Here is a 12,340-nt window from a genome sequence, read left to right on the forward strand (position 1 = left end):
AGGTCCAACTTAGTATAGCGCTTGGGCTGCGGAGCAGGCGGCTCTGACGCAGCTTAATAGCGAGCTCAACCACGGCTTGCACCGGGGAGCGTTCCAGCACCGGACTAGACGGCTCTTGCGTGGCCGGAGTTAACGGTGCGGATATTGTCGGTGCCACGGCAGATATCCGTGCCGGGCGATCCGACTTAGCAAAGCGCTCGGGCTGCGGAGCAGGCGGCTCGGACGCAGCAGGAGTCCTGTGCCTCTTCATCCTCCAGGAGAGGGATCCGTGCCGAGTGGACGTCGGTGCTGGCGATGGCCGGTGCCGGGAGGCCTTGGCGGTACCGGCGATCTGGTACCGAGGGAGCGCTCCTTGAAGACTAACCAGCGCTCGGTGCCGAGAGCGGAGGAGCAAGAGCTGCCTCCCTCAGGAGCTGCGTGAGACGAAAGTCCTTCTCCCCTTTGTTCTCGGATTAAAGGCCTCACAAATGCGGCACTTATCTGTTAGTTGAGATTCCTCGAGGCACTTAGGAGAGGATCTCTTGTCGAGCATTGTAAAACCCTGTGGGCCGGGCATCGTACCCGGCACCAGGTGCGGGGAAGGGGATAATCCCCGAACCCCTGTAAATTAAATACACTAACTATACTACAAACCAATAAAGTTAACTACAACTATATAAATCTGAACTATAATTAACGAGAGAAACTACGAGTAGCTAGGGAAGTGGAGGTCAGCTAAGCCGCGCGCCACTGTTCCAACGACCGACACGGGCGGTAAGAAGGAACTGAGGGGCAGATGGGTCGGCAGGGGTATATATCCTGGCGCCATAGCGGCGCCACTCCAGGGGGCGCCCAGCTGAACCACCGAGTGTTGCTAGGGTAAAAATCTTCTGACGAACGTGCACGCGGCGCGCACACACCTAACTGGAATGCATAGGAGCAATCACTCGAAGAAGAATCATCAATTCCAACCCCCTGTGCTGTGGCAGGACCAAGTAATCCCTGATAGGTGTTTGTCCAACTTCTTTTTAAAACTTCCAATGATGGGGATTCCACAACCTCCCTTGGAAACATACTCTAAAGCTTAACTGTTCTTAGAAAGCTTTTCCTAATATCTAACCTAAATCTCCCTTCCTGCAGTTTAAGCCTATTACTTTTTGTCCCTCCTTCAGTGGACATGGAGGACAATTGATCTCTGTCCTCTTTATAACAGTGCTTGAAGTCTTGTCTCAAGACTGAACATGCCCAGTTCTTTATAAACTTTCCTGGGAAGCCAGGTTTTCTAAATCTTTTATTATTTTTGTTGCTCTCCTCTGGATTATCTCTGATTCGTCCACTTTTTCCTAATGTGTGGTACCAAAAGTTGGACATAAAACTCCACCTGAGTCCTCACCAGTGCCGAATACACTGGGACAATTACCTCTCACATCATACATTAGACACTCCTGTTAATACACCCCAGAATAATATTAGCCTTTTTAGCAGCTGCATCACACTGTTGACTCAAATGCAATTTATGATCCACTATAACCCCCAGATCCTTTTCAGAAGCACTGCCACCTTTCCAGTTATTCCTGATTTTGTAGTTGTGCATTTGATTTCTCCTTCCTATGTGAAGTACTTTGCACTTGTCTTTACTGAATTTCATCTTGTTTAATACAGACCAATTCTCCAATTTGTCAAGGGCATTTTGATTTCTAATACTGTCCTTCAAAGTGCTTGTGACCCCTCCCAACTTGGGGTTATCTGCAAATTTTATAAGCATACCTCCAACTCACGTATCCAATTCATTAATGAAAATACTGAATAACTGGACCCAGGACAGACCCCTGCCGGACTCCACTAGATATGTCCTCCCACTCGGACAGCGAACTATCGATAACAACTCTGAGTATGGTCTTTCAACCAGTTGTGCACTCACCTTATAGCAAGTTCATCTAGATCACATTTTCCTAGTTTCCCTGTGTCAAAAGCCTTACTAAAATCAAGAAATATCACATCTACTGCTTCCACCCTGCCCCTCCCATCCATTAGGCAAGAAACCTGTCAAAAAAGGAAATCAGGCTAGTTTGGCATGAGCTGTTCTTGACAAATCCATGCTAGCTATTCCTAACAACCCTAGTATCCTCCAGGTGCTTACAAGTTGTTTAGTCATTTGTTTCAGTATCTTTCTAAGTATTGAAGTTAGGCTGACTGGCCTATAATTCCCTGGGTCTTCTTTGTTCTCCTTTTATAACATAGGTTTGCCCTTCTCCAGTTTTCTGGGACCTCACGTGATCTCCAGGAGTTCTTAAAAAAATTGCTAATGGTTCTGAGATTGCTTTAGCTCAGAGGTTCTCAACCTGTGGGTCAGGACCCCAAAGTGAGTCATAACCCCATTTTAATGGGTTAGCCAGGACTGGCTTAGACTTGCTGGGGCCCAGGGCCAAAGCCCGAGCCCAAGCCTCACCATCCAAAGTCAAAACCTGAGGGTTTCAGCCCTGTGTGTTGAGACTCAGGTTACAGGCCTTGGGCTTCAGCTTTGCTACCCCCACCCCCCTCCCTGGACAGCAGGGCTTGGGCGGGCTCAGGCTTCCGTTCCACCTCCTGGGGTCATGTAGTAATTTTTATTGTCAGAAGGGAGTCGCGGTGCAATGAAGTTTGAGAACCCCTGCTTTAGCTAGTTCCTGAAGTACCTTAGGATGAATTTCATCAGGCCCTGCTGACCTAAATGCATCTAACTTATCTAAATATTCTTTAACCTGTTCTTTCCCTATTCTGGCTTGTGTTCCTTTCCCCTTGTCGTTAATACTGAGTATCTGGTCACCATTAACTTTCTAATAAAGACTGAAGCAAAATAGACACTGAACTCCTGTGTTACTGAGAGGGAAGCAGGAAGTGAGTCATCCCACATGGGCAACAAATCTGGTACTGACAAACACAGGAGGTCCTATGCTGCTGCGTATGCTGCAGGCGTGGTTGGTACCAACAAAGCTGTTTACAAAGTTGGTGCTGCAGACAAAGCCAGCAATCTCGACAGTATTTGATCAGGTTCCTCAGTTGATGACTCAAGAGAACCCAACTGTAGTACTGGGGACCATCTTGCAAAGGCTGCCCTAACCTCAGTACTCGACTTCTCATGGTGGGCCAATGGGTACTGAGCCCTTGAAGAAAAAGCAGGATTGCCTGCTCCTTGCAGGGCCCCAGAGAGAGAATATCTTCTATCAGACACCCTTCAATACGGGGTGCCACTAAGTCTGGCAGTGGGCTGAGAAAGGTGTGGAATCTGAATCTCCACACACCAAAAGGCTCAGTTCTGAATGTGGGCATAAAACTGCCTCCATAAAAATGTCTCTAACCCAACTTCTCTATCTTTCTCTGTCTTGGTCCAGAGATTGAATCCCTTTCAGATAGGGCATTTACACCTAAAGTGACCATCACCCTGGCACTTTATGCAGCTGGAGTGGGGATCGCTGACTGGCATCACCTTACAGCATTTGAAGCCCAGAGACTTCGGCATGTCCCAATTCAAAACAATATCAGAAAGGTTCACATCACTCTTCAGATTGATTTTTTTTCCCCTTTACTTTTATGTTTTACCCATATCAGCTTTAACGTGCCTTTGAGTAAGATTAAGAAACTAATATATATTCAGCATGACCATTATAAGGCATATACTTAAAGAAAGAAATGTCTATTTTGATACATGAACACAGAAACAGATAAATGTAATAATCTGTGATAGCATAAATAATTTCAGTTACCTGTTATTTGCTAAGTTTTCCAGGCAGCCTTCGATGAATCTCATTCGGATCTGCCTATCAGTAAACCAGCACACTAAGGAACAGAGCAGCTTCTCTGCTTCATTTATTAATCCCTCAGAGAGATGAATCTACAGAAAGTAAGAGAAAAGATATTAACAAGCATCTATTTATTTTCTTTTGGCAGATATTCTTTTCTAATATTTAACTTACTGCATCTTCATCCTGGACCAGATCCCACAAAAGAGTATTTCCCTTCTTACAAACATTATCCAAGTTAATATCCGTCACTGCGTTGCTGTTGTACTGGTGTTTATGAACTGCTGGCCCTAAGCAAAACACAGATGCTATCATTGAATATGCACAAAGAAACACCTAATTTGAATATTGTGCTTCAATGTATGGCTATTATTAATTTCAAAAAATATATTTAAAAATTCTGTATCTATTATTTTGTCAGATTTTCAAATCCAAAAAAAGTATAATTGAAGACTTTCTGCACACATGGAGATACTCAAAAGAAAACCAAGGCAACATAACCATGCAAGAATGATTAACCTAAAGCTCATAATTTGTCCCTGCTAATGGAAGACATACTTGCATACACGTCTTAAAAAAATAAATTAAAAAAAAAAAAGATCAATCTGTAGACCGGAGGACTGGAGTCTTCATAAACAACCATCATGGGGAGGACACAATGAATGTCAAAATTTTCCTCCCTTATATTGTACTGTGATTTTTAAGTGGTCTCTTCCATCCAACAGAGCAACAATAAAAACAGGAATTTAGTTTTCCACCAAAAAATTAATATTTCAGTAATATTTTTTTAAAACCACTCTTTTGCATCTGGAATCCATAAGGAACAAATACTGATAGGTGCAGTTTTTCTTCTTAAATTGAGCATAACTGATAACTGATAACATTTAGATGTCTAAGAAAGTAATATGTTTAAAATATATCAGTTCTGTCTGAATACAATTGTATGTACTAGGCTGCAATTATTTGCACATGCAAAATTAAAGATACCAAAAGGAAATTAGGATAAGGTCCTTTTCAAATTAATAATTTGGGTATTCACAAGGAAAAACAACTGGATAAGATCTCAAGCAGAATGCTAAAAAAGTGATCTATAGTACACTAGTTTCTATTTTATCTTGCATACAAATCATTTGACAATAGAAATGAAAGAAAACATATAGAGAAATACATTTATATACCATATGACGTGTACAAAGAAATCCTTTGAAATAATACAGAATCTTCCACATTGTTAATAGTCTTACACACTTTGTGCATGCTCACACATTACTGGGGGGAGTTGGTTGGTGGTTTGTTTGTTTGTTCATTTTCTTAAAATTACCTGTTTGTTGAAATTACTGGAGAGTTTTTTTTTTTAAAGACAAAATTCAAGTTAGAAGTACAGAAAAAGGGTTGGTTTTTTTCTTACTATTACTAACTCTTACCTTGACTAAGGTGTTCATGGTAGATAGAAGCAAGGTTAGGAAGGTGCTGTTGAAGATGAGATGTTAGCTCAGCATGTGAATTAATCTGTACAAGTTCTTCTTCACAACCAGACTCTTCACCATCAAAATCAGCCATATTTTTTTCAGATTTTGCACTGACCTGGGAACTACTACAACTGACATCATCTGCACTTAGCATATCATCAACCATGTGTCTGTAAAATACAGACAAGCATTAAAATGAATAATTTCAGAAACATGTTTTGTACAAAAAAGCTAATTTTATAAATTTCAATTACCATATAATTTCAGATATAATTTATCACAACAGATGAAATAAAAAATATTTGTATTAGGGCTGTCAAGCAATTAAAAAAAATAATCACGATTAATTGCGCTGTTAAACAACAATAGAATATCATTTATTTTAAATATTTTTGCATGTTTACTACATTTTCAAATATATTAATTTCAATTACAACAGAGAATACCAAGTGTACAGTGCTCATTTTGTATTTATTTTTTATTACAAATATTTGCACTGTATAAAACAAAAAAAAATATTTTTCAATTCACCTCAAACAAGTAATGTAGTGCAATCTCTATCATGAAAGTTGAGCTCGCAGAGGTAAAATTATGTACAAAAACAGCATTCAAAAATAAAACAATGTAAAACTTTAGAGCCTACAGGTTCACTTCTTGGTCAGCCAATAACTCAGACAAACAAGGTTGGTTACAATTTGCAGGAGATAATGCAACCTGCTTCTTGTTTAAAATGTCACCTGAAAGTGAGAACAAGCATTCTCATGGCACTCTTGTAGCTGGCGTTGCAAGATATTTACGTGCCAGATGTGCTAAAGATTCATATGTCCCTTCATGCTTCAACCACCATTCACAGAATCATAGAATATCGGGATTGGAAGGGACCTCAGGAGGTCATCTAGTCCAATCCCCTGCTCAAATATTATCAATCCCCAACTAAATCATCCCAGCCAGGGCTTTGTCAAGCCTGACCTTAAAAACCATTAAGGAAGGAGATTCCACCACCTCCCTAGGTAACCCATTCCAGTGCTTCATCACCCTCGTAATGAAAAAGTTTTTCCTAATATCCAACCTAAACCTCCCCCACTGCAATTTGAGACCATTACTCCATGTTCTGTCATCTGCTCCCACTGAGAACAGTCTAGATCCCTCCTCTTTGAAACCCCCTTTCAGGTAGTTGAAAGCAGCTGTTAAATCCCCCCTCATTCTCTTCTGCAGAATAAACAATCCTAGTTCCATCAGCCTCTCCTCATAAGTCATGTGTGCTCCAGCCCCCTAATCATTTTTGTTGCCCTCTGCTGGACTCTTTCCAATTTTTCCACATCCTTCTTGTAGTGTGGGGCCCAAAACTGGACACAGTACTCCAGATGAGGCCTCACCAATATTGAATATTGAATAGAACTGCTGCCTAGCCATTCGGTCCCTAGTCTGTAGCAGTGCATGGGATTCTTCCGTCCTAAGTGCAGGACTCTGCACTTGTCCTTGTTGAACTTCATCAGATGTCTTTTGGCCCAATCCTCTAATTTGTCTAGGTCTCTCTGTATCTAGGTCTCTAGGTCTCTCTGTCTAGGTCTATCCCTACCCTCCAGCATATCTACCACTCCTCCCAGTTTAGTGTCTCTGCAAACTTGCTGAGGGTGCAAGTCCATGCCATCCTCCAGATCATTAATGAGGACATGCTTTCATGCTGATGATGGGTTCTGGTTGATAATGATCCAAAGCAGTGCAGACTGACTGACAGATGTTCATTTTCATCATCTGAGTCAGATGCCACCAGCAGAAGGTCAATTTTCTTTTTTGGTGGTTTGGGTTCTGTAGTTTCCGCATCAGACTGTTGCTCTTTTAAGATTTTTAAAAGCATGGTCCACACCTCGTCCCTCTCAGATTTTGGAAGGCACTTCAGATTCTTAAATCTTGGGTTGAGTGCTGTTGCTATTTTTAGAAATCTTCTTTGTGTTTGTCAATTCTGCTGTGAAAGTGTTTTTAAAACGAACATGTACCGGGTCATCATCCGAGACTGCTATAACATGAAATATATGGCAGAATGCGGGTAAAAGAGAGCAGGAGACATACAATTCTCTCCCCAAGGAGTACAGTCACAAATTTAATTGACGCATTATTTTTTTAACGAGCATCATAAACATGGAAGCATGTCCTCTGGAATGGTGACCGAAGCATGTTTAGCATATTTGGCATGTAAATACTTTGCAACGCCAGCTACAACAGTGCCATGAGAATGCCTGTTCTCACTTTCAGGTGTCATTGTAAATAAGAAGCAGGCAGCAGTATCTCCCATCAATGTAAACAAACTTGTTTGTCTTAGCGACTGGCAGAATAAGAAGTAGGACTAAGTGGACTTGTAGGCGCTAGAGTTTTACACTGTTTTGTTTTTGAGTGCAGTTATGTAACCAAAAAAATCTGCATTTGTAAATTACACTTTCACGATAAAGAGATTGCACTTCAGTACTTGTATGAAGTGAATTGAAAAATACTATTTCTTTTGTTTATCATTTTTAGAGTACATATATTTGTAATAAAAATAATAAAAAGTGAGCACTGTGAACTTTGTATTCTGTGTTGTAACTGAAATCAATACTGAAAATGTAGAAATACATCCAAAAATATTTAATAAATTTCAACTGGTATTCTACTGTTACAAGTGCAATTAATCGCAATTAATTTTTTTAATCACGATTAATTTTTTTGAGTTAATCGCATGAGTTAACTGCAATTAATTGACAGCCCTAATTTGTATGCAATGAAGCAATTCAACACAGCATGAGTCAGTTAAGTTTATCTACATGAAGAGATACTTGTGTGCGTATATACAGATAAACACAGATATGAACCACCTGGCAACACAGTTTATCACTATGGAAATTAGAAAGACAACTAAAAAGCAAATCTTCGGCTTCATTAATGAAAGACGAAGTCACCATGTTGTTGTTACTAGCTGAACAATGTAAATTTGCCAACAGAAGAATCTTAGTATTTTCTTCTAGCACATCTCTTCATCCAGTATAAAAAATTTGTCTTTAATTAGACAATAAAATAGATTGTTGTGCAACTATTTGTAGGGTGTTAAAAAAGTAAGTATCTGAATGATCCAGGAACATGGCACATCTATAAAAACATGTCTGAACTGTACATTTAGCTATCACTTTTATTGCTATTGTAAAGGAAATTAAAAGAAGCATAACCAACCTACCCATCATGATGGTGGTGGTGGTGGTGGTGGTGGTGGTGGTGGTGATGCTGTGGCCCAATAAACTGCCGGCAGTTAAATAATTCATTTCCAATGGTTTCCCCAAGGAAGTCCCCTGTATGTGTTATACAAGAATCCTGAGACCCTTGTGATATGTGAGCCGGATTCATTTCCCCTGTCATATCATGTTCTGCATCTTCAGTGTGTGAACAGGCATCTAGCATTCTAATTCGACTATCCACTGGAGGCACAGACTCAGTGTTAAAAACATGGTCCTTTCCTGACCCATTGCTTGCACCACTCCTATCTGCTGCCCCTTGTGAATCTCCTAAACAAATGCCTGCTTGTGATTCTATCTTCCTGCTTAGTAGCTCTGTGCTCCTACTGTTTTTCTGAGGATTATGACCCCTATCTTCCTCCTCTTCCTCATCATCTTCTTTGAGAGCTTCAATATCTGCAATATCTTCTGACTGCACCTCACTCCCTGGACTTCCTGCAGACTGGCTTGCATGACTGGAATTGGCCTCATTACTGGATCCATCACTGTGGCCACTGCTGCTACCAGGACCACTGCTGCCATCCTCACCACTGTTTGCTGTCTCATCAGAACTTCCTTGCATGGACTCCTACAATGTTAAAAAAACTGATTACATCCAAAATAAATTGTATATATATCTCAACATTAATAAAATATTTATTACACAAATTCCAAAATTCTTTAATTCTAAGGATATACATCGAATCTACTGTTTTTCATCCATTCTTCAGGAGTTCTTTCGCTGTGACACAGTGCTACAAGGTTTGTTTTGACCAAGATTTAGGTACACAAAACATTAAAAAAATCAAATTACCCTATTCATAATAGGTCACATACTTTACACACATATATAGTGTGGCATCAAATTTCATTCCCAAGTTCATGCAGTCATTTGCTAAGTAAGAGATGATACAAATACACTAAAGTAGAGTTTCACTTTAAAATATTTTATGATGCAGTACTCTTTTATTTTATTGTGTCTGTTTACTTAGGGCTAGACTGGGCGTTGGCCTTGGCCTCAGGTATCCAGGCAGAGTAGTAACTTGAAGCAAGGTTTCCTGACCTCCCTCCACAGACATGAGTAAGAAAAGAATATATGCATGCATATCATGAACTTCTGTTTGTCCCTTAAAACTATCCTAAAGTCTCAGAAAAATTATTCTCATAACTGATTAATAGCAAATCAATAATTAAATACAGAACATCTGTAGTTGTACCTCTGTATCTGAAAGTCGTTGTTGCACATGTTTGTTTCTGTTGATTATCTGCTCCTCCATTTCAATGTCACTGCCTCCACTCTGATGGGTGTCACTGTTGTCACTACTTTGAGGACTAGCTGCAGGTGACCCTATTTTAAAAGCATGTTCCCAGTTATGTTATTTTCACTAGCCTATACATTAACAGTATTATACATATCTACCTAGTCTCCTTGATCTCATCACCATATTCCTGACAGCATCTCAACAGGGGATGTAACTCAAAACGTAAGCTGGACTCATTTAAACACAATATTTTTGAAAGGTAGTCACCACTTTGCTGCAAATCACAAGTTCCAATGTTACTTTTATAATGTGACAGAGATATCAATTTGTCAGCTTCTACACAAAAAAGAATTTTCGGCTGACTTCTCATTAAAATATACTTTAAAAATTGCACAAACTCATCTCTGCTATACAAAGCCTATTGCTCTAGATGGCATTCATGCTATCAAAATATTATAACTGAGGTTGCAGAGTATTTCTAGTACTCAACTTACAAGGCGATGGGGCTGCCCTTCTGAGCTCTTCTTCCTCTGAAGGGAAAGGAAAAAACAGGAGGGAAACATTCTAAGTGACTGAGCTTCTTTGGGTTCTGCATATCAGTTGCTTATAGTATATAATTAACAGTGGCAAATGAAGGAAACCTACAATAAAATAGGTCCACACCACCTTCCAAAGTGGCTGTCCATGAGTGCCTACACAAAGAAGCCTAAGAAAAGAGGATCAGTATATAATGTCAAGGAATGAAAATTAAGTGAAAAATCAGGTAAAGATTTAGAAAATAAAAGAATGAACTACAGCTGTAAACCTTCAACAGAATAGGTGCAGTCAGCAGGTGCTCCATGGAAATCTTTGAAACAGAATAGAATAGAATGTAGGATGCATATGCAGAATTGTTTATGAATGGAAAGGTTTTCAAAGATGTTCATGAAACTTCAATGTCTCCTTACAGGATATGGGTGGGGACAGGAGTAATCTGTTTGTAATCTTCTTTATTATCCTTGACTTGAAAAGTCTGCCTCAATGATACAGCAAGCCACATTTTCAAATTTTACTTTCATATGGTGTCTACTACATGAGCTTATGGTTCAAAATTACCAGTTAGCACTGATTGATTAAAAATCAAAGACTAAACTGTCATATCTACTTTGGAACAATACATAAACATTACACTGCAAAATATATACTCACCTTTCTTATTTCCCATGGGTAGATTAGTACTGAGTAAAGATGCAAATGAACTCTGTTTTGATAACTGGGCCTTAGCTGCTAGTGCATTATTCCACAGTGCTTTTATAAGCATTGATGCCAAATATAAGGTCTATAAACAAAACCAGATTATAGTACAATGAAAAAGCAATTGGTTTTCAATGCAAAAGATACACTTGTTGCTTCTTCTGCACTCCAATACAATGGAACATGAAAGTAAATAACTCATGAAAACAAGCGAATGCTTTGTTATACAAAATGGAGAAATGTCCAATATTAAACATAAGGAATGTTATCAACTTCTAAATGTATATCAAAATTTAAAAGCCAGAAAGGCTAATTTAAGATTAATCACAAAAATCCTATTCAGTACATTATTGCGTATTCCTATATTATAAGAATTATGAAGAGAACCAGACTTTAATTGTCCAATGAGTCAGTATCATATATATTTTCTTTTTCTTGTCACAAATGACATTGAAGAAGTTAAAACATGTACTATTGTACTTCAGGTTTTTTTTGTTTTTACCTGTTCAGTATGAGCACTTGGATGAAGAGTTGAGACTAGATTAAGAAGATGTCTAAGCGGAACAGGGTCCAAGTTCTTGATTAATGAAGGAAACAGATCATGTATATAGCGACTACAATGTTTCAGCTACAAAATACAAACAAAAAGACATAAGAGAGAGGAAAATAAATTTCCAAACATTCATAAAATTGTCTTCATTAAAAAGCTTCTTCACATAAAAACTCTCAGGCAACTTTATCATTCAAAAACTATTCTGAGCAGTATCAAACCGTCATATTTTTTTTTAACCTAGCTTCTCATTAACAAGCACGTGAATTTTGGTAAGATGACATACAAAATCAATGAACTCCTGCTTAGTTTTAAGGTTATAAGAGTTTTGGGGAGATTAAAGACAATTGTTTAGAACTTATTCTGAATTTTTGATTTAACTATAAATTCAATCAATGAAGTTTTGTGTATAAATTCCTGAGGGACAAAAGAGTACAGGTCTGTCGCATCTTAGGCGCATTTAACATGCGCGATTTCAGCTTTACGCGGTCGGCAAAACCAAGAAAAAAACAAACAAAAAAAGAAAAAAATAACAATTTAAATACTGTTTCTGTAGTGCGGGCGATTCCGCCCATCATTACACTCAATGTAATTTTGAGTATACGTGATTTTCGCTTTACACGCTGACTGCGGAATGTAACCCCAGCGTAAGATGAGACAGACCTGTATTTACATTTGATATTAACAGTGGTGAACGCAAATGAAGACACTACAAATTAAGACAAACTATAAAATAGAATTTATCAAAACTGTTTTTAATTACTACAGAAATAGTAGTGACTGACTTTTTCAATGGAACCTCCTACTGCACCAGAAAATGACAGTGCTC

General features: G+C 39.0%; 1 protein-coding gene across 6 annotated transcripts in view; it reads right to left on the bottom strand.

Moving 5' to 3' along the window:
- The window catches only part of USP34 (ubiquitin specific peptidase 34), a 310,790-nt gene that overhangs the window by 203,548 nt on the left and 94,902 nt on the right, over positions 1-12,340 (bottom strand). For 4 of the 6 annotated variants that reach the window (XM_039529334.1, XM_039529332.1, XM_039529336.1 and 1 more), the window contains exons 11-18: positions 11,464-11,589; positions 10,917-11,046; positions 10,223-10,258; positions 9,684-9,814; positions 8,433-9,055; positions 5,183-5,397; positions 3,933-4,048; positions 3,723-3,850 (exon numbers count right to left, since the gene is read on the bottom strand). In XM_039529334.1, the coding sequence (XP_039385268.1) occupies positions 3,723-3,850; positions 3,933-4,048; positions 5,183-5,397; positions 8,433-9,055; positions 9,684-9,814; positions 10,223-10,258; positions 10,917-11,046; positions 11,464-11,589 (1,505 nt within the window). The remainder of the gene's footprint in view (positions 1-3,722; positions 3,851-3,932; positions 4,049-5,182; positions 5,398-8,432; positions 9,056-9,683; positions 9,815-10,222; positions 10,259-10,916; positions 11,047-11,463; positions 11,590-12,340) is intronic. The other 2 variants (XM_039529338.1, XM_039529335.1) reach the window with 2 other exon arrangements.

The sequence above is a fragment of the Mauremys reevesii genome, linkage group 3 (genome assembly GCF_016161935.1).
Source record: "Mauremys reevesii isolate NIE-2019 linkage group 3, ASM1616193v1, whole genome shotgun sequence".
Taxonomy (NCBI): Eukaryota; Metazoa; Chordata; order Testudines; family Geoemydidae; genus Mauremys; species Mauremys reevesii.